This window comes from Pelobates fuscus, chromosome 2, assembly GCF_036172605.1.
Source record: "Pelobates fuscus isolate aPelFus1 chromosome 2, aPelFus1.pri, whole genome shotgun sequence".
NCBI classification, from domain to species: Eukaryota; Metazoa; Chordata; class Amphibia; order Anura; family Pelobatidae; genus Pelobates; species Pelobates fuscus.
The window spans coordinates 22,791,623-22,814,180 of NC_086318.1; the positions used below are offsets into that span (position 1 = coordinate 22,791,623).

Consider the following 22,558-nt stretch of genomic DNA (forward strand, 5'->3'; position numbering starts at 1 on the left):
TGGTTAAACTAGACTCTCCATTTTTGGTAATATGGAAGGTATGCGACTAGAAATATTTGTAGGACAATCCTTTGTCCTCCTTATCAGTGGCTGAGACCTCTGAGCTAAAAGGTAAACCTGTCAATATGCGGTTTGTCGGCAGGAGGGAAAATAGGCACAGGTAGAGCCTGCTGGCCTGTTTTATAGAGAACTAATAACGGTGAGTATATGGTTTAAGTCTCATAACTTGCAAATTAGCCTGCTGCTTGCTAATTTGTGAATTTGGCGGTGGTATCATTGGGTTGCTGAGTAAGGACTGCTTGAGTAATACAGATGGTGCAAAATTGTGTCGTCTTTCAAATGGATGTGCAAAGAAAAATATTTTGAAATGTTCCAAAGTCCATTCAGTAAAATCCATCAGGAATAAAGTGTAACATAAATTACATGCTTACACTTCATGAAGGGAGTAGACCTTTGGCTCAGTAGTCGGCCACTACTCTTAGTCAAGGCTAGTGCTGCAAAGGTCTACACCTGACCTACAGGACTGTTGAGTCTGCTTTGGTGGGCGTTTTGAAATGTTACCTAGGCTGGTGGATGCCCTCTACAGTTGACCAGTCTTTCTAGCTCTATTGACCAGGACCATGAACACTCTGGGCTGCAGATTTTGTGCCACTTTGTTCCCAGAATTCATACCAAAAAAAGGATATTTGCAGATAGAGAGTAATCTCCCTTCAACGGGCATTGCATGTCTTATCAACCGATGGCTTATAATTTTTTCAGTATTCAGCGGATTGTGTGCAATCTCCAGGCACTGAGCTGGGCACGCAGAGCAATCTCCAGGCACCGAGTTGGGCACGCAGAGCAATCTCCAGGCACCGAGCTGGGCACGCAGAGCAATCTCCAGGCACCGAGCTGGGCACGCAGAGCAATCTCCAGGAGCTGGGAACTCTGGGATAGTTGTGGAAACACGATTTCTAAATTTCCTATACTTAAAAAGTCTTCTTGGTGCATAACAGTAATTTTTGTATAAGAACTGTGGGGCGTTTTATCGTGTTTGGTCTCACCACAATCTTTATTTTATGGAGAAAGATTGCTTGACCTGGCGAATCTCTTTACATCCGCCGGTCATGTTGAAATTAAACTTAGAAGTGAGCACATTCCCAGCAGATTAATGCAAGCAGCCTATAAAACTACTTTTATTTTTAGCGGCTCACCTTCCGAAGCAATCATCACTAATTAGGGGCCACGTTTTATTAAAAGGGAACACTTCAACGCTCCTGACCCCTGACAAACCACACATTAGACTCCGAGTAGACACAGGGCCAACATTATGGAAATCACTTAATTACTGAATGTGCTTACACTGCACTTGGATTTTAGCACACCCCAGGGATCAGACGCATTTACAACCACGGTAAAATAAAAGACAGAAATGATGTCTTAAGGGAAACTTGTCCGCTCGCCTCTACCTCCTTATCTTGTTTCAATTTATAAAACTAACACAATAATTACTATTTTGAGTTGATGTTTGAGGCACCTATTAACAGCAGCCAGTAACTAATCTCTTCCCGATTACACACTATTCTTGTGTGTTTTCTAGCGAGTCTAAAAAGACGCTTTCTGATTAGGACTGGTTCCAGACTCCAGAAATGACAACCTATCCCATACATACAAAACACGATCTGTGTTTGTTCCAAAAATGCCACCAGTGTCATTATTATTCTTAATGTATTTTAGAAACTTTCACACAGTTTGTTAGCATATTGGGTTTTTTGAAAGCCTTTTTTTCTTTTTTATATTTATTAAATAATTGAAGAATGGGTTATCGAGGAAATGTTATCTAAATTGGTGAGCCACTCACTGCCATGTGTGTCTCTTTGGGTCCATGTCTAAAGAACCATTCATGTAGATTCAACTACACATTAATGTGACCAAAAGATACATGCATCTCTGGATGCGCGCGCAGGCGGTAAATGTAGTATGTGTATCAAGGCACAATGTAAGACTGCATGCGTCAATACGCGACCATTTGTCTCATTTTGATTTAAAAATATGCAGTGAAGTATCACTGCAGCACCTTCTACCCATATTTGTGTAGATATAAGAAAATAACATTTAGAAGCTTTAAGGATTCTCACGGTTTCAGGATAATCACAAAATATTGTGTGAAGATTGACAGTAGCTCAGCACAATAATAGAACGATTTATGTGAGGCAGGACATGTTATTTTAGTTCATTCTTAGTGATTTACAGAGACGGGTTATTTACACCCTGTTAATTAGTATACTGAAATCTCGCCGGCCTGGTTTGATTTTTACCAATAATCATTTAATCCATTTGATTTCGAAGTACAGCGTTTTTGAAAAAGAAGAAAGAAAAAAAAAGCTAAACAAAAAATCCTTAAATTCTGGAAAAAGTTAGACACTTAAAGTTTGTGCATAAAAAAAAAAAAAAAAAAGGGTTAACCATTTTAAAAACGGCATAGATTTCATAGATTAAACCAGAAATGGGCAGCGCTGCCAAGGAAATGTAATTCTTTTCTGCTGTCAGACTCAAGGTTTTCAGAGAACGCAGATCTTTTAAACAAAACCTGATCAAATAAGTTTTACATTTAACTCAATTTCAAGAAAGGAGAAAGGAGAAGTTAACCAAGGAGAAACGCTGAATTACATTACTCATTTGGCACGTCACCAGACGGCACTTAGAGCTGTTCATAAATTCAACTAGTGTTGCTTTTAGAGATGCAAACATAATTCACGCAGGAACATCCAGTTCTTGGCTATGTTTAAATGGTAGAATTGCAAACGATACACAGGAGCTGCAGTTCGGGCTCCACGTGGACAAGTCAATGACAAGTGTCCTTCACTGACTGCTATTAATGGCCAGCGTATTGCCAGGGTCAGGCGTGTTCTACAAGCGGCTTAATGGGACAGTCCGAGTTCCATACTCATCACAGCTTATTGCTGTATTTATGATGCTATGGGTTAAGTGACTATGGGTACAGTCAACGCTCTGTCCTAATTTCCAAGTAATTGGGAAATGCCGGGCGCACTAGGTTTACACCCCCTCCTGGTGATCTATCGACTGGTTAGAGCAATGGTAACGTCACGGCCTTAAAACTGGGAAACTCAGGTTTGAATCCCAGTAAGACCACCTCACCAGTAAGTGTCCCTGGGCAAGACACCCATTTATTATTTATTTATTACTGGCTTTTATAAAGCGCCAACATATTCCGCAGGGCTGTACAATTAGGGGAGAACGTACAATATACACAGTCAAATACAAAAGATAGAGAGAGCACTGCCGTAAGCCGATATACAAAGTGCTTAGCTAGATATCCCGTGAGCTTACAATCTAAAGGATATAATGGGGATTTGAGGCAAGAGGTAGCAGGGGGGAATTTGGAAGTGATCGCTAAAATAAGTTGACAGAGAGTTGCAGCTATTGGTAACATATAAAGGTAATGAAGAGGTAATTGAGTAAGACAACAAACGGTTGGAGGAGCATGCTATATATTTAGGGGGAACCTGGGTGGGCAGGGAGGAGGGGAGGGTGGGCTGGGTAGTGGTGAGAAAATAAGGAGAGAATCAATATTGTCGGTTCTGGGAGTGTGAGGTTAAGCTTTAAGAAAAGAGATGGAACAGTTACATGAAGGTATTTACAGCCAGGAGTAGCAAAGGAAAGACGGGGGGGGGGGAGGGAAGATAGAAACACCCAACAATATATATCCACCTACCTCAAATCCTCAGATTGTAAACGTGTAGCAGTAGGGCCTCTCACCTCTAATTATTCCCTTTCTATAATTGTAAAGAACTTCGGAATGTGTTTGCGCTATATATATATATATATAGTTATTTATGCACCCAGACTACTTTATTTATAAAAACAGATTTATCCATGTGTATTGCCATTTAAACACATACTAACAGACATTATACAGTCGGGAAGCTCAGGGACACATTCATTCATGCTGTGGAGCTCTGGGATACTCCGCTGATGTTAATTTCAGTCTGCAATATGAGAAGCTCTGACCATTGGGGTATCTGATTTTTACCATTACCCTGTTCACCCTGGCTGGACTGGAGTTAACACTTTCAGTGCTGTTGAATTAACACAGAAAGAGGTCAAGGTCAAACTGGTCAATGGCAATTTGCTGTTTTCATGAACAACATCCGTAAAAATGACGGAGGGATTAAGCCACCATTTACTGATACAATTACTGATGAAAGGAGATCTCATTGAGCCACCTGGGCAGAGAGTTTGGTAGACCGGTTAGGTGTGCCGATAATAACAAGAAGCAATTTATAAGGCTACCCAACTCTGTTTAGGTGGAGATCGCGCCCCATGGGAGCAGTCAGCCCAATAACCAACCTTTAGTTACACAAAACTTGAAAAGATTTTTAATAAAAGAGCTCTTATCATTAAGTTTAATGCTGTGTTATCTTTTAGTATGCATTTGTATCGTTTCCTTTTATTGTCACGTTACCTGCTGTATAAGAGGCGAGGCGCTTGGTCTGCTCTTCTCATCACGCTGAGGGAACAGAGATTTAAGGAGTTTGGGCATTGGAGGTACAAATGATTTCACAGGGCTTAGATATGAAGCCGCCATGCTATTGCCACCTGCCAGGAAACAAAACAGAAAAAGGTTTTACTGAAATATGCTGTCCCTCGTGTGAACCGGATGTAACAGGCGTCGCCTTGCAGAGCATTTAGTTCTGTCATCAGCAGTGCAGAGATGGTACAAGCTGTGCAGCAGCCAAGCAAAGCCCAGAGTTAACTTCACCCTTGGATACAGAGGTGCAAGTTGAGCGAATGTAGAACTATGCCCCTCCTTTCTGAGGAGTCTGAAACTGACTTACAGACAGCAATGATCATATGGTCAGGGTGCGATATTAATTGCTATTCTGTAAAATGGATTAACCAGAGAATATGAGAACTCTGTGAATGGACCGAAGTATCCGCTCTGGTCTCAAAATAGTTTTTGCTCACTTGTGTCATTACAGAATGAACCTATACCATATTTTCATATGAGAATCGGAGTCCAATTCTGTAAACGGTATTCTATTAAGTTCTTAGAACACAAGACTTGTTAATTTGGTATTGTGGCAGGCACACAGTGATGTGGCCTTAAACTATGAGCAAACCCCCCACTTTCTCCTAAAGTGGTTTAATGCAGTGTTACAGGACCTATAGAGAAGTGGGGGTTAACCCGTGGCACAAAGTCTGACTGAGCATCATGGGAAATTAATCTTATCTATCTATTCCCTTTTAAGGGCTGATTATTTTCCAAAAAACTCCTGCCAGGTAGAATCATCTGTATTCACGTTTAGTTCCTCTGTCACTTTCCCCACTTAGTCTTTGTTACTCTACAATGGCGGGCTCACTTAAACACGCTAAGTCGCTTTCTTTGCCAATACATTTACCCATGCTACCCTTGCTGCTCTGCACACAGAGTCCGTTCTCCACTATGGCAACTGCATGGTTTACCCACACTATTTCTGATCTTCCGCAATAACTGTATCGCTAGGTGTCCAGACTAGACACTGCCTGCCCCCTCGTCCTTCAGGATGGATGTAATATCGTATGCTATCCCCACAGAACGGCACTGCAGCATCCAGTGCTTTACAAACAGATTAAATTATGAATAATTGCCACAAGCCGTAACGCTCTGCATCCAATTTACAGAGTTTAACCAGGGGTCTGAGAGGCGGCTGTAAACAGGGTGTGCGAGCCAATATATGGTCCATTTGGCTCTCGGAGCGGCAACAACATTTTATAGGCAGAATAATAAAAAAAAAAAGCATAATAAATTAAAAATAGAACGGACAACGTGTTTAAGAAAATACAGAAACACCTGTGCTTGTTGTCTAAACAGGAAATTGAGAGGAATTGAAAACATAACTGTTAATGTTACACCTAAATTGCCAAAGTGCAAAATTTCTCAATTTGTGGGGTTTTTTTTTTCCAGCTTTACGGTTTTAGCTTAAAACAGGTCATTCTCTTCTCGATTCCCCACAAATCCTGGATTCAGTGAGCAATCCTCCCTTCCTCTAATTGAAATAAAATATAAAAGAAGATAATTCTAACTTTGCCAAAGAAGGATGTTTTGTTTACGTTTTAACAGCTACATAAAGTTGTTTTGGTTGCATGAAGTCAGACTTACCAGGATCCTCTGTCTGACGGCGAGGAGAACCAGCAGGGAGGGAGGTGCGGCTTGATGATGCTGAGCGGTTGCGGATAGGCGTGCTTTGGGACACATCTTGCTGACTTTCCCATCGGCCCTATAGAATGGACAAATTATACATTTAAGAGAAAACATAAGAACACAGGCATTTGGGTCTCGAAAATAGCAAAAGGTGTCCAGGTCTTCTAGCTGGCTGAGCTTGCTGGGGCTGGTAATCCATCATTACTCACAATGTATTACCTAGCACAGCCAGCGACTTGAAGCAGCTCAAGGATGGGGCATAGACTAGTCTTAACTTTTTACATCATCTCCCGCTAGCCTTTCAATGCACTTATAGATTCGATTTTATCAACGTAAATTAGATACATATTTGAAATCATCCTAAATTAGGTTAATAGAAGCGATAACCACTTTGACACCAAAGCAGTTTGTAATGAGAAACCCCAATGCTGTAATATTACATGAAAAGGCATTTAGTCTGCAGAAAAGCACGCGGACTGTCCCAATAGGTTTACGTCTAATTTAGGGAAACGAATGCTGTATGAAACTAAAACTGGGCTCATTTTTCTTGTCTGTACGATGCAATGCTTACATGACAACACAGAACCAATTTAAGCGCATGCCAACGGCAGTTTGAAACCAAGGTTTCCAATCTTCATGAGTTAACGGATTTCAGATCAAATTCCTTATTGTGCCTGCTGATCTGGGACATGCAATGAAAGCACTGCTAGATCTCCAAGCTGGGAAAGATATACAGACTGGGAAGCCACCCTGATATGCATGCCATTAAATGCATTAAATTAAATCTTTCAATCGGAATGTAACAATCGCTAAAATATCCTATATTTACTACCCCGCAACCCGTCTACCCAATGGCCCACCATGGATCTTAACACTTCAGCGCAGCCTAAATGTGCATGAATTTTTTCAAAGGAAACAGATTTTTACAGCGCAGGTAATCGCAAGGCTTCTTTGCACAATTCCCATTTATTTTAATGAAATGAGCAGGAGGGAGATACTTTATGTTTTAGTCTCTTTAACAGCCTCTTTCACCTTGTAAGAAACCAAGAATTCTCCCAGCTGCCTGAGCACTTCATTCGCGTCAAACAAATTCTGATACTTGCTCCGGGTGGCATTACAAATTGGCTGTTTAAAAGCGAGGAAACATTATCTCAAGTTTATTTTCTCACCCACTTTACTTGTTAGAAAGGACAGCACGGGTTACTGTCAGTAGAAAATTTATGCCGTAAAATTCCATTTAGAAAAAACACCCCTGAGACTCGATATACTTGTTCTAAACAGAATGTTCCAACAGAAAATGAAATTTTGCAGAAAGAGAGCACTTTGTCTGTGATATAATGCGCGCTCGGAAAAAGGAAAAAAAGGAAGGAAAACATAATGAGAATAAATAAAATCAAAGAAACAAGGGCGTTCTTACAAGAGTTAATTGCAACATGGCAAAAACAACAACGTGGCAAGCTGCACAGCCAAAGCAGAGAAACAAATAACGGACAATAGTCAAACAACGCACAGGTCAGACATCGAGGGCCACACAGCCATAGCAAGCGCACAGGTCAGACATCGAGGGCCACACAGCCATAGCAACACACAGGTCAGACATCGAGGGCCACACAGCCATAAAAACAGGTGAGACATCGAGGGCCACACAGCCATACACACAGGTGAGACATCGAGGGCCACACAGCCATAGCAACACACAGGTCAGGCATCGAGGGCCACGCAGCCATAGCAAAGCACAAATCATACATCGAGGGCCACACAGCCATAGCAACACACAGGTCAGACATCGAGGGCCACACAGCCATAAAAACAGGTGAGACATCGAGGGCCACACAGCCATACACACAGGTGAGACATCGAGGGCCACACAGCCATAGCAACACACAGGTCAGGCATCGAGGGCCACGCAGCCATAGCAAAGCACAAATCATACATCGAGGGCCACACAGCCATAGCAACACACAGGTCAGACATCGAGGGCCACACAGCCATAAAAACAGGTGAGACATCGAGGGCCACACAGCCATACACACAGGTGAGACATCGAGGGCCACACAGCCATAGCAACACACAGGTCAGGCATCGAGGGCCACGCAGCCATAGCAAAGCACAAATCATACATCGAGGGCCACACAGCCATAGCAACACACAGGTCAGACATCGAGGGCCACACAGCCATAGCAACACACAAGTCAGACATCGAGGGCCACACAGCCATAGCAACACACAGGTCAGACATCGAGGGCCACACAGCCATACACACAGGTGAGACATCGAAGGCCACACAGCCATAGCAAAGCAAAGATCCAACATCGAGGGCCACACAGCCATAGCAAAGCACAAGTCATACATCGATGGCCACACAGCCATAGCAAAGCACAAGTCATACATCGAGGGCCACACAGCCATAGCAAAGCAAAGGTCAGACATCGAGGGCCATGTAGCCATAGCATGTTATTTAACAGCGCTGTCCTTTCTATTCCCACAATGCACCTGACTGCATATTCTTTTACAATACATTGGCCAAATATTGGTGTTTGAGTTCTGGCCAATGCCTTGTGACTGTGAATAGTGTTAGTTGGAGTTCAGCTTAATATGTATACTTGGTGCTAGTTCATTTGTACTTTGCCGTCTGCGCATTCCCCCATCTACTGGCTAAAAGAGGGTATGCAGTGTCAATTTAAAGAAAATCCCGGAGTCAGTGTTTGGAAGATACATTTCCACCTACAGAAAGAAATGCACATTGCAAAGGTGTAGCTACAACAGGAATAGTTTGTTTTATAAGGTTCTGGTGAGTTCATTTCCCCCATAATCTGGGTTGCATCCTCTGTGGCCAACCCCCCTCCCGGCATTACACTAATCCAACCAATGTGGTACAGACGTGATGATTACCCCATAACACACAAGGACCACAGAATGCTGTATGTGCATGGCGATAGTGACTGAATTGGGTGCGTTACAGGGGCCCGCAAAGCGCACTGCCCATGGGTGGCTGAACGTGCCAAGGCTATGCCTAGAACACTAGCAGGGCTAGACACTAAAATTAATTTGAAGTAAAAATAGCCAAACTGCAACGATTCAGCTTTGCTTTCAGTTCGGCTACTCCTGCCTCAAGTTTTAAATTCATCTTGAATACTCACCTTAGTAAATAGCCCTGTAGGTGTACATAACATTCTATGGCGGAACCGTGTGCAGTCCATTGCCTAGGTGAAGCGGTACTTTTTTTTTTTTTTCAATTTGTATTTTTTATTCATTTTAGAACAACATATACAATTGTTTTTTTCCAATATATTCAGGTTAAGTGAAATATGTGAGCATATTGACAACGTATTGGGGATAAAAGTAAAGGGATCAACAGTGGGAAACAGTAATAGAGTGTAAGGTAGTCTCTAAGATGCCTCTGTGGTCATTAGAGGACCTTTAGGATCAGTGTCCAGTAGCAGAGTCCTGTGGACCATTGTAGCACGGTGTGTCGCAAAGGGGTCTGTATAACTCCTTCTTTCTCTGTGTGGTCTCTGTTATTTATCGGGTCTGGGTTTCGCAGCTTTAGGTAGTGGAGTCAGCTTCTTAATGGTGATGGTGGGTGGTACACTGTGTCGGCGTTTGCTGACACCCTCTGAGTCTCCCGGGTTTTTGGTGGGAGGGGGGGTGTTTTGCTGTGGAGTGGTTGTCAGGCCTGCCCTTCGTAGAAAGAGCTCCAGGTCGTCTCCTGAGGTGAGTGTACAGCTCTCTCCCTTAACTTCCGTGAGGAGGGACCCTTCCATGCCCCAGCGGTACCGGATACTGGCGTCTCTTAGCTTCCTGGCTATAGGAGCCAGCTGTCTCTTTTCCGTGAGGACGGAGAATGGAGTGTCTGGGTAGACTGCTATTTTGTGGCCGTCCATTGATACTATCCCCATTTCCCTGGATTTTGTGAGTATGGTGGATCTCACGGAGATGTCACGGGTCATCACGATTACATCTCTAGGTGCTGAGTCTGGTGCTGCCGCTGATTTCCGCACTCTGAACGCCGAGGTGATCTGTGGTATGTCGGGGTTACCGGCAATACCCATGGCTGTCAGGATACTATGGGAGTAGGGCAGGAGCTGCGTGCTGTCGACTCTTTCGGGGATGCCTCTGAAGCGCAAGTTTTTCCGCCTGTGTCTGACCTCCATTGTGGTGAGTGTACGTTTCATTTGCTTTACCTGGGAGGTGAGCTCTTGTATGTCTCGGCCGGCGGTGCTAATTTTTTCGTCTCTGGAGGTTTCTCTCGTTTCCAGGGAATTGACTTTCTGTTGTACCCCCTCCACTTCTGTCTGCAGTTGCTGGAGGTCACCCCTCCATATCTGTCTCATCTCCACCAGGAGCCGTTTTATATCGCCTCTTGTGGCAGGTGCTTCATCCTCCTCCGATTCTGAGGCAGAGGATCTAGGAGAAGGCAGTGAGTCCTCCTCTTCCAGGGAGGTTTCGGATGCCTCGGGTGTGCAACAGGCCTCAGGCGCCATCTTAGGTCCCTGTGAGTTCGTCGGCCGCTCAAAAGCTAGTCTAATGTCAGGTTGTCGGGGCTTGGCTGGACCTTGGGGCCTCTTATTTTTCTTCCCCATCGTCTCTGCTTTTGGGGGGTGTCTGTCTCTTGGGTCAGAATCGCACAATACTGTGGTTTTTCCGTTTTTTCTCTGGGTCTGAGCGGAGCTCCGTGAGAATGCGTCCGCTCAGTTTCGCTGTCGGCCACGCCCCCCGTGAAGCGGTACTTTTAATGACAACATTTCCATTGTGTATAAAGAGAAATCATGGAGCAAAGTTCTAAACATGGAGCCTTCTGTAGGAGCATTGCTTTTGGGGTCTATGAGGACTACTCTACTTTTTAGAACACAGCACAATAAACACGTTCCGTTCTGTGTACATAGCACCTTGTGAATGAGCCACGTGGATTGCCGGACCCTGTGCATCTCGCTGGCCAGGTGTAGCTGTAGTAAATCTAAAACACAGCTAGAAATCGTTTTCGGGAAGGACTCTTCATTTTTCTGGTAGATGACCTTTTTATTTGATATTAATGACCGCCTGTCCCGAACCTTGAAGCAATTAATCATCTCTTAGACAACGCCAGTCTCCTTACAGATATATCAGAAATAAAATTATCAGGAAAACGGGTAATGAATAATTCTCACCTTACACAGCACAAAAAAAAGTGACTTTCTTTATAACCTACTAATTTAATGTGTCACATTTGTATCAAGTATTCTAATTTAGAGGGATACATGTATTTTTATTAATTAAAAATAATCAATGACATTGTTTTAGGATGTTAGATATTTACTCCAGGCTGTTTCATCCTATCTCCCGTACAGAAATGCTCCCCCAAAGCAGGGCACTCCCCCATACTGCACTGGCATGTTAATGGAGTGATGTTAACCAATTTGTTCCTATATCTTTTGTTAAAGGTGCAGGCATCAAGTCCCTACAATTATGTAGCTTGCTAGGGATTGAACACCGCAATTACAGATCATTGTGGGGCACCACCTAGAGGACGGTTCTCCTGCCTTTCACCTGTCCATCAATCTTCAGCATACACTTTATTGACAGGTAAAGAAGCTGGTGACAATATTAGGTCTACACATTTGCTGGCAAGTCCCCTTGCAAAATGTAAAGATTAATTTTTTCCCAAAAGGACATGCATTACTTGGCAATTATAATTCATACAAGCAAACCGAAAAAGCATGTAATAAACGTTTTTAACCTTACTAGAAATTTGGGCAGATTGCGTTGTTGGCCTCTCAGCTAGGGAAGTTTCTTCGGCCTGCCCCTCTCTAACCCACCCATCTCTGTATCAGACCCGGCCACTAATGATAGTAACAGGGAGAAATCTGACACCAGAGCCTACACTGCATGATCACACTGCTCAGACTCCCTCTGTCAGGATATTGCACGATAAACAGATCTACAGACTGCATGTGTAAGTCTGTCAGGCACGCCCAATGCACTTTTCCTGCATTCCTAGGGATAGTACTCTGATTTATTAGATCAGTGTCCCCCTTGGAGTGAATGTGGAAAGCAGGTAAATATGAAAAACAAATACATAAAAATCACATTTACCTGCATTATTTCAGCCTGCAGAATGAGGCAACGGTCTCATTCAAAGCTAAAGCTTTCGAAATAGACAGTTGTCTCAAAGTAACTCGCAGGAGAATCTGGTTAACTCCATTGGGTGATTGGTGAGATAACAGTTAATCACATACCGTGATTCACTATAACTTTTGTACTCAACTCACACGCGGCTCCCTTCCTATGGAACAGCCTGCCTACCCCCATCAGACTCTCCCCTAGTCTTCAATTGTTTAAGAAGTCCCTCAAAACACATCTGTTCAGAAATGCCTATTGCCTCCCAGAGTAACTTATCTCTACTTACCAAAGTCTGTCTCTTGCTCTCCTAAAGAGCCACACTCCACTCTCACCTCCAGCTTTGTTACTTATCCACCTGGTTTGGTGGCTGTCACCCTTGCTTCCCTGTTGTGTATTTGTACCTCACCTCATCTAGACTGTAAGCTTGTTTGAGCAGGATCCTCATCTACCTACTGTTCCTGTGACATTGTGTAATTGTCTCATGTATTGTAAATTACCCCCCTTTCATAATATTGTAAAGTGCTGCGGAATTAGTTGGCGCTATATAAATACCAATAATAATAATAATAATAATAATAATAATAATAATAATAATGACTAATAGGCAATAATTATGTCCCCCAAGGCATTCTCTTCTTTCAAACTGACATTTTAGCATACTCTGACCATTTGAGAAAGACTGCTTCTGGGGAAACACATTTTATAAAAGTACCAACATTATAGTGTCTCTTCAATGTTATAGTCATCAGAACCACTACAGCATAATGTAGAAGTTTTGATATCTATAGCCCATTCATGACGGCTTTTTAATGTAAACACTACCTTCTCAGAGAAAAGGAGGGCTCCGAGGACCTCAATAGGTAGTTTAAAAGGATAGTGTTTGGAATACATGCTTGTATGCCTAACAGTATAGTGCTCCTTTAATATTTAGAAGATTTAGAGATTTGTTGATCTCATCACTGATACACTTGAAAATTCTGAACTTCCTATTGGCTGAGAGTTGAAAGGCCCTCTGTTCACAGCCAACAGGAACTCCTTATTCCCAACAATGGTGCCTTTGAAGTGCCAACTGGACATCTTGGTTCTATGGAGTAAAAATTGTCCTAGAGATGAAAAAGTTGCAAAAGTTGTAAAATATGAATAAGTAGATATAAAACATGCAACCTGTAGGAAGCAGAAATGTTTCCCATCTCATCTGATCACATTATTACCTTGTTACTAGCCAAATTGTGCTGCGGTGCCAAATCCTGCCGGCTGCCAGATAGCTATTGAAAGAAAGAAAAAAAAAGTTACAAAATAAAAACAAATAAAAAAACAACACAACCCACCCAAAAACCTGAACAAAACCATTTAAAACTTTGAATAAAATATGTGCATATTTCGTTCACTTTTGTAATCACAATACGTGTCAAGCTTCAGCTACACAAACCTGTAAGTAATAAATAATAGCGGTTTCTAATGGAATATAAACTCCGTATCGGATGCACTATATCGGAATAGTGAACCTGGATACATAACTAAATAGCAAGTTGGTCACCTCTGATATTCAGGAGCAACCTCACCAAAGCTCATACATTACCCAGTTATACCTATGGAATAACAGACATACAGAAAGGATTTACAAACATATGAGCGCTACAAGCTATACACAAAGAAGATCCCACTTGGTCAAAAAACAGAAAGATCCTCAATAGGTAAACGATAAAGGATGCAAAAGATTACCTTGAAGTTCCGGGTGGAATCTCTCCGGAGAGCTCCACCTTTATCTTAATGAGATTGAAGAATTTTTCCATTTAGCCCACAGTTTGCAAAGTAGTTTCTGATTATAGATAATAGGAAGTACAAGGACGTGCCCTAACCTCCTAGCACAATATATAGGTGGTCTTTACCATGATAACTTGGCGATTATCACATTTTAGAATCTGTAATTTTAATGTAGCTACCCTGATGATAAAGATCAGTTAGGTCTAGATCATCATTTAAATGACTGACGTGATGCCATTAAGTCATTAGACTGGGATATCTGTCTAATTGAATATTTTTTCAATTTAGAACACTTTGTGCATGTTTGGTGTTTTGCTTTACCTGGACTGTAAATGTTATATATCCTGTTATATACAAGTCTTTGATAATAAAGGTTTATTGAGGGGTTCCGTCTATTTCTCCTTTATTTGGAGATAATTACCCTAACTTAACTTCAAAGATGGTTATGTCCTTAGTTTGGAGGGTTCCCTTAGAAGGAACCGTTACCATCTCCATAAATCTGGGGTTATTTTTTAGATTGTTTGTAATATATTGAACCCTGCCATTTTACCTTCTATGGAATTTAACCGAAGCAACATTTACTCATACTTGCTTTATATTTGGTGCAGTACCAATATATGCATGTCCTGGCTGAGATTGATAGGAGTCACAACCCTACAAAGCAGTTGCAATGCCCACTATCTCCCTACTTCACATACAAGTAAATATTATTGATTGCAGCACTAAACTAGAGGTCCTAGCTGGGAGGGTGACTCCCAACAATATCAGGCAGGAAATGTACGTTCAGTTGTAGTAAAAATAAAGTGCGAGGTGTTACCCTGTGCAATATGGGTTAAGAAAACATGATTTACGGATTGAAAGAACAGTTCATGTAGCCAATCTGAATGTTATTTGCAACTGCTACAATCCATGTAATTAAAGATTTGACACCAGATGCGGATTTCAAAGCTGCATAAACCGTTATGGAGTACAAAGGGCAGCAAGTCACAATAGAGACACATTGCACAGCTTTCAACAAAACAGGCAAATTGAAACAAAATCCATCAGATAGGGAAACACTTTCCAGATCGGTTGTTTTAGGCTAAAATGTTCTAATCCGCTGTCATCTCCGTTCAACTCATTGTTTAATGAAAAGACCCTTGAATCCTTCTCTGAAGGTGGTCTGGACACTATAACCACTACAGCTTAATGTAGTGCTTATGATGCAGAGTGTCTCTGGGCAGTTTGTGCCAGGCTCAGTGGTTTAGCAAAAAAAAACAGAGCTTTTGCCAGGACCTAATGCCTGGTCCCTCTGCTGCAGCTCAAATAATTTGGAAGTAAACAGCAGCATTATCCATCCAATTGGGACCAACGTGGCTTGGCAATTAAAGGCTGTGAGTACAGGGTAACCCAGAGTTTACAGCGTATCAGTTAAGTATAAGATCGGACATTTAATGTGTTATCTGAGGGGCAGGGCTTCAGACACTGGAAGAGTCAAGAGCTTTCGTCAAACTACTAAAAACAAATTTACTGAACACTAGAACTATGCAGAAGGATCAGGAACACATGGCTTGTGGACTCAAACGAGATAAGAGGTTTTTATTCTAGTAGGACAATTCCCTATTGTTTTTTTACTTCTATAAGAAATGCTCCGATTTATCAATGAGGTTTTAGGGACAATGCATGAGAAATAAAAAGCTAATAAAAAGGTTTCATGAAACAATATTGTGCTGCTAACAGAGAGGTAAAGAGAGGGTCTTACTTTGTGCACGTTGGGCGAACTCAGGCTTTTTCGGTTTAGTTTTCCTTTCCCTGATAATTGCTCCTTTACAGCCACCTCCTAGAACGACAAAGCAAGTCACTAGTTTATAATAGCCCTTTTACATCACTCAAAAATCACATTCCCAAATTACACACAAATTATCCAACAAATGTTCAGGATTCAGTAATATGACAGAATTATTAAACCTGAGAATTTGTTTAAATACTACTAGTCTGGAAATGAGAATTCTAACAGTGACGGACTCCCAGTCACATGCCTTGAGTCACCCTGAAACCTTTTGATAGCTTTCACAAGTGATACGTTTACAAAGACAGGTGCCTGACCAAGAAACTACTTGAGAAAGAAATTAAGGTCCCTAGACAGGCTAGGGGTTTGTGGCCCCCTTCATTCTTCACGTAGGGAAGGTTTAATGGGCCAGGCAAATGTATTATTCCAGGACCCCTAACTCATGGTTTTAGAGAGGTAAGTGCGTGATTAATACAGCATGTAGGTATTACAGAAACACTGACGTAGTTCAGACCAAGAACGTTACGGTGGGGGGTGGTAGGGGAGTGTTTGAAAACCACTTCCACCTGACGTTAGTGGGTAGTCAATACATTGTTGAACGCAGATCTGCATACACAAGCAAAGTCATAAGACTTGCTTTTCCCACAGAAACCTCACATTTGCAGTGATGTTACTACTGCAAGGGATTCTGGGTGGGCATATGCAAATGAGTTCAACAAAGAATTACATTTTCGCCTTATTAGTCCATTTTAAAAATGGATTGCTTGGAGTTATGTTTGCAGGTGTGCCACGGTTGGAGACGTGTTCCCAAGGATTAAGAATGGAATAATAGAGGAAAGAAAGTATGGAAGAGAAGCCAGACAGCAAAGTGGTCAAGAAAGACGAGAGGGGAACCAAAGGGGAGATAAATACAATGTTACCAGAGATGGGTTTGAAAAGGCGAATTGAATGGATTTCAAAATAGGAGAAAGAGGGGGAAGAGGTTTAAAGAAGCAGTTAGGTGAGAGCAGAAATGCTACACCACCACCTCTACTTTCAGAGTGTCATGAGTTGTGGGTAAATTGAAGACCATCAAAGGATAAAGAGGCCATGGGAGCAGTGTCAGATGGACAGAGCCAGGTCTCAGTTAAAGCTAGTAAGTCTCAGGAACAAGAGATTAAAAGGTCATGGGGCAGCAGTTTATTTAGTAAATTTGCAAACAGCGCGTGCATTCCTCAGGGCAGTGGAATGAGTAACATGGAATGGGTATGAGATTGGTGTGATTCCTGGTGTTAGCACATGGTGTGTTTGCTGAGGTGGGACTGGGGTTTGGAGAAACATCACTAGCTGCTAAGAGCAGAAGGATAGGAAGGAAGAGAAGGTGGGAGTAGGATTTAAATGTTTGGAATGAGTTTGTATTTAGAGGAGTTAAAAGGAGTTGGTGGAGATAGGGTGGCAAGGTATAAATAAAGTGCATGGTATGAATAGAGATAGGAGGGAAGTAAAGTGGGAGCAATGAAGATGGTGTGAGTAGGAACAGGTGAGCAGAAGAATAAAGAGATTTTGGCAATGAGAGAGGCAAGAGTAAAAGTAAAAAATATAATGGAGAACATGTTTAGGAGAATCAATGAGCTTATATCATACAGAAGGATTATAAAGCAGAAGTAGATAAGGTGGGATATTAGAGGTACAGGAGAGATGAGAGGGTTTAGAAGGAAAGGAGTGAGAAAATTGAGCATGTGATGAGGGTTTGAGAGACATAATTAGTGTGTTTAGAATATCAGGGTTATGCCTCTCCCTACACTTTTTAATATGTTACTTATTTGACGCCCCCTCTCCCAAGCAGAGGAGATATTGACCACAGTCAAGTTTACAATGTCACTGCTCTTCTGGGGCACTTTACCATCTGCTGGCATTCAGGGGACGTTAGGTTATATTCCTACCCTATCCCCCAGGAATACCACGTGGTGAGCTTTACTTATTACTTACTACTTCCCACATTCAACTGTAATGTATGGTTTATGGTTCACCTTGCGTTCCATAGCGGTTTATTTCTTCAAGAAAAAGAAGTAGAGTTTTAATTTGACTCGCTCTACCCCACTTGGCAGAGTCGCCCACTCCAAAACGTATACAAGTGAAAATAACAAGTTCACAAGGTGGGCTGAGAGGGGCTGGTGAAAAGGTCATTTGGGGCAAAGCCGTCTGAGACCAGATGGGCTAGGAGGGTTATGAAAATAAAACCAAACAAACTTTGAGATTCGTTAAATTAAATCCCACACCTGTGCCTTATCAGTACTTATTCCTACAATTACAGATCGGGGAATAACCAGAAATGACACAAAATACATCAGACTTTAATTACATTTTAATAGAAATGAACAGCAGTGGATTCACAGTGATGGATAGAAATAGATTCCAAGTAAAATGTAGATATAGACTGAACAGAATGGATTGCAGTAGATTCCTAGTAATGTATAGATATAGACTGACGGGAATGGATTGCGGTAGATTCCTAGTAATGTATAGATATAGACTAAAAGGAATGGATTGCGGTAGATTCCTTGTAATGTATAGATATAGACTGACGGGAATGGATTGCGGTAGATTCCTTGTTATGTATAGATATAGACTGACGGGAATGAACTGCGGTAGATTCCTTGTAATATATAGATATAGACTGACCGGAATGGATTGCGGTAGATTCCCTAGTAATGTATAGATATAGACTGACCGGAATGGATTGCGGTAGATTCCCTAGTAATGTATAGATATAGAATGACGGGAATGGATTGCGGTAGATTCCTTGTAATGTATAGATATAGACTGACGGGAATGAACTGCGGTAGATTCCTTGTAATATATAGATATAGACTGACCGGAATGGATTGCGGTTAATTCCCTAGTAATGTATAGATATAGACTGGCCGGAATGGATTGCGGTAGATTCCCTAGTAATGTATAGATATAGACTGACGGGAATGAACTGCGGTAGATTCCTTGTAATGTAGAGATATAGACTGACCGGAATGGATTGCGGTAGATTCCCTAGTAATGTATAGATATAGACTGACGGGAATGGATTGCGGTAGATTCCCTGTAATGTATAGATATAGACTGACGGGAATGAACTGCGGTAGATTCCTTGTAATGTAGAGATATAGACTGACCGGAATGGATTGCGGTAGATTCCCTAGTAATGTATAGATATAGACTGACAGGAATGGATTGCGGTAGATTCCTAGTAATGTATAGATATTGACTGACGGGAATGGATTGCGGTACATTTCTAGTAATGTATAGATATAGACTGAAAGGAATGGATTGCGGTAGATTCCTAGTAATGTATAGATATTGACTGACGGGAATGGATTGCGGTAAATTTCTAGTAATGTATAGATATAGACTAAAAGGAATGGATTGCGGTAGATTCCTAGTAATGTATAGATATAGACTGACAGGAATGGATTGCGGTAGATTCCTAGTAATGTAGAGATTATAGACTGACGGGAATGGATTGCGGTAGATTCCTAGTAATGTATAGATATAGACTGACGGGAATGGATTGCGGTAGATTCCTAGTAATGTATAGATATAGACTGACGGGAATGGATTGCGGTAGATTCCTTGTTATGTATAGATATAGACTGACGGGAATGGATTGCGGTAGATTCCTTGTAATGTATAGATATAGACTGACGGGAATGGATTGCGGTAGATTCCTTGTAATATATAGATATAGACTGATGGGAATGGATTGCGGTAGATTCCTTGTAATGTATAGATATTGACTGACGGGAATGGATTGCGGTACATTTCTAGTAATGTATAGATATAGACTGAAAGGAATGGATTGCGGTAGATTCCTAGTAATGTATAGATATGGACTAAAAGGAATGGATTGCGGTAGATTCCTTGTAATGTATAGATATAGACTGACGGGAATGGATTGCGGTAGATTCCTAGTAATGTATAGATATAGACTGACGGGAATGGATTGCGGTAGATTCCTAGTAATGTATAGATATAGACTGACGGGAATGGATTGCGGTAGATTCCTAGTAATGTATAGATATAGACTGACGGGAATGGATTGCGGTAGATTCCTAGTAATGTATAGATATAGACTGACAGGAATGGATTGCGGTAGATTCCTAGTAATGTATAGATATAGACTGACGGGAATGGATTGCGGTAAATTCCTTGTTATGTATAGATATATACTGACGGGAATGGATTGCGGTAGATTCCTTGTAATGTATAGATATAGACTGACAGGAATGGATTGCGGTAAATTCTGAGAAATTGATAGATGCAGAATCACAATAATCTAAAACAATGTATGCAAAACGGTAAGGGATAGCAGTGGTTTCATAATAACAGATCGCAGTGGCTTCATAACAGATAGTTGCTTAGTATTATAGTATATTATTCATAGTAACAGACAGATAGATATAAACCAATATTAATGGCCAACTCTTTTACTCAATGGACACCAAATCTGTTTAGTTTCAAACATGCTGCATCATGGTTACCAGGCTGGGAATATCACTCCACTATACAGCGATTAGTTGTTTGTGATTTGTAGCATGTTTATTTGTGCAATGCACACAATTTCGGACTTCCCATTGAAAGCAAGACTTTTGAAAGCTAATTAGCCTATAACTAAACTGCTTCATGGTGCACACAGAGCGTTAGAGACCAGGTACTGGATTCCATAGAATTTGGAGGTATAGTTACATATTCTTCAAAATGAAGAGGGAACCTTTAAATAAAAGGATACATCTAATCTCAGTAATTGGATGTTAGAGCTCTGGATGGGCAGAAAGACAGTTTGTGCTGAGAGACATCTCCAGGGTTCCACATTCATTTAATTACTTATGAGAAAAAAATAAATATATATATATATATACACACACACATTATATATATATATATATATATATATATATATATATATATATATATATATATATATATATATATATATATATATATATATATATACACACACATATATACATATATACATATATACATACACACATATAAGCATTCACACATACATATATAAGTTTTAGAAAACAAACAATGCAAATAAAATTCAGGTTAATAGAATACCGCCTGAAAAGAATTAGAGTGTCGTATAGATGGTTTGGTTTTAATACACAACATACTACATAAACAATATGTTCTGAAAAAGATAAACATTAACACAAGCAAATTAAGGGAAATACTGTGGGTTTGTAATGGTCAGGACCAAATAATGCAGACCAAATTCTGCTCAGGATCCATTTACGTTTTCATAGAAAATACTCAAACGTCTATAAAGAAGACGCAGGATTTTCATGGCAGTGTCAAAAGACACTACGAATCTCAGATTTGCATCTGGTGGCTTTGCATCTACTAAAACTGACCAAAGCCAATGGAAGGAATCACAGATAGAGGAGAAAGGAATAAGTCTTCTGTTCAAAACCTTAGCTTATAAAATCTGATAAATTGATTTGAAAGACTAATCGTTTTGTAAAGTCCAGGATCTTGAATAACTACAGACAGTTAATGCCCACATTGTGCATTGCATTTTCAGATTACTGTCCTTCACTCTTCATTCTCTGGCCCTATCTTGCAAAAGACAAGGCGTCTACGTAGAATAACCTTAGGTCACCTTGCGATTCCTGGATTTAATGAATTAACATACTTCTGATTCGTTTCTGCCACGATTGAGGCGGCTAAGTAAAAAAAATATTCTATTTTTCCACATCTGGGACAGTTACATTAAGTTTCTTTACAAAAAAATCTCATCAGAGTCCTTTTGGAAATTAGAAGGATTTTATTCATGGTCATCCAACAGGCTGATGGACTCCCGTCTCCAGGCATCATAGGTAAAGTCGTTCCTGTGGGATAATAAGGTTGGAGCAGAGGCTCTCCGGTAACGGTCCCATTTATCTTTGGTGAACTCCGATCTGTGTTTTATACTTTGCCTGGATTGGCTGAATCTTTTACTTTCTAGCAACGTTTCTTTGCCATCGTACAGCTCGCACGGGCTTCGATGCCCTCGCCCAATTGGGCAGAATGCCTGCAGGAGAAGTGGGTGAAACAAGTTAACTCCTCCTTGAGCTTCTTGCTCAGTGTTAAGAGCAAATGTGAACAAAAAAGTGTGAATTCACAAACCGTGGCAAACAAAAATAAAGAGGGAAACCATCTTCCATATACGACTGTTTAAATGCAAATGTAATGTAAAAACAGTTAATGACTTTTTGGGTTCCAGTGTTAGATATTGAAGTATTAGAAACAGATTAATTGGGGCACTGGCTAATTGGGATGTTTGAAAAATGTTTCACTTAAAGCCATTTAAGATCTGCGACTTCCCTGTATTTTTACCAATAACAATCCTTAACCCTACATGTAACAAATATGTGTTTGTGAGGTCTGAAACTTAAAATGAAATGTATAAATTCTCACTGCTCTATTTATCGCTATCCTGTAACTGGGTGACTCCATCTTGGCTCCCATGCAATCATTTTTATAAGCCATTTCCTTTTCACCTGACAGTCAACACAAGAAAAGAGTAGGAGAAATAGAATCAATGTTTCCATTTCCCCCCCTCCAATGCCAAGTGTGCCCTGGCTGTGCCAGGACGGAACTGGTTTGAGATGCCAACTGTCAATTCTTGGAAAAAGGTAAACAAACAAAATATATATATTTTCATCATTAAGTAAAAAAAAAATTAAAAAAAAATACCAAGACATAAACCAAGCTTTCTTTTG

General features: G+C 41.0%; 1 protein-coding gene across 1 annotated transcript in view; it reads right to left on the reverse strand.

Moving 5' to 3' along the window:
- KIF13B (kinesin family member 13B) overlaps positions 1–22,558 on the reverse strand; it is a 143,790-nt gene that overhangs the window by 11,027 nt on the left and 110,205 nt on the right. The window contains exons 34-37 of the mRNA XM_063442009.1: positions 15,789–15,866; positions 13,495–13,548; positions 6,143–6,260; positions 4,466–4,599 (exon numbers count right to left, since the gene is read on the reverse strand). Coding sequence (XP_063298079.1) covers positions 4,466–4,599; positions 6,143–6,260; positions 13,495–13,548; positions 15,789–15,866 — 384 coding nt within the window. The remainder of the gene's footprint in view (positions 1–4,465; positions 4,600–6,142; positions 6,261–13,494; positions 13,549–15,788; positions 15,867–22,558) is intronic.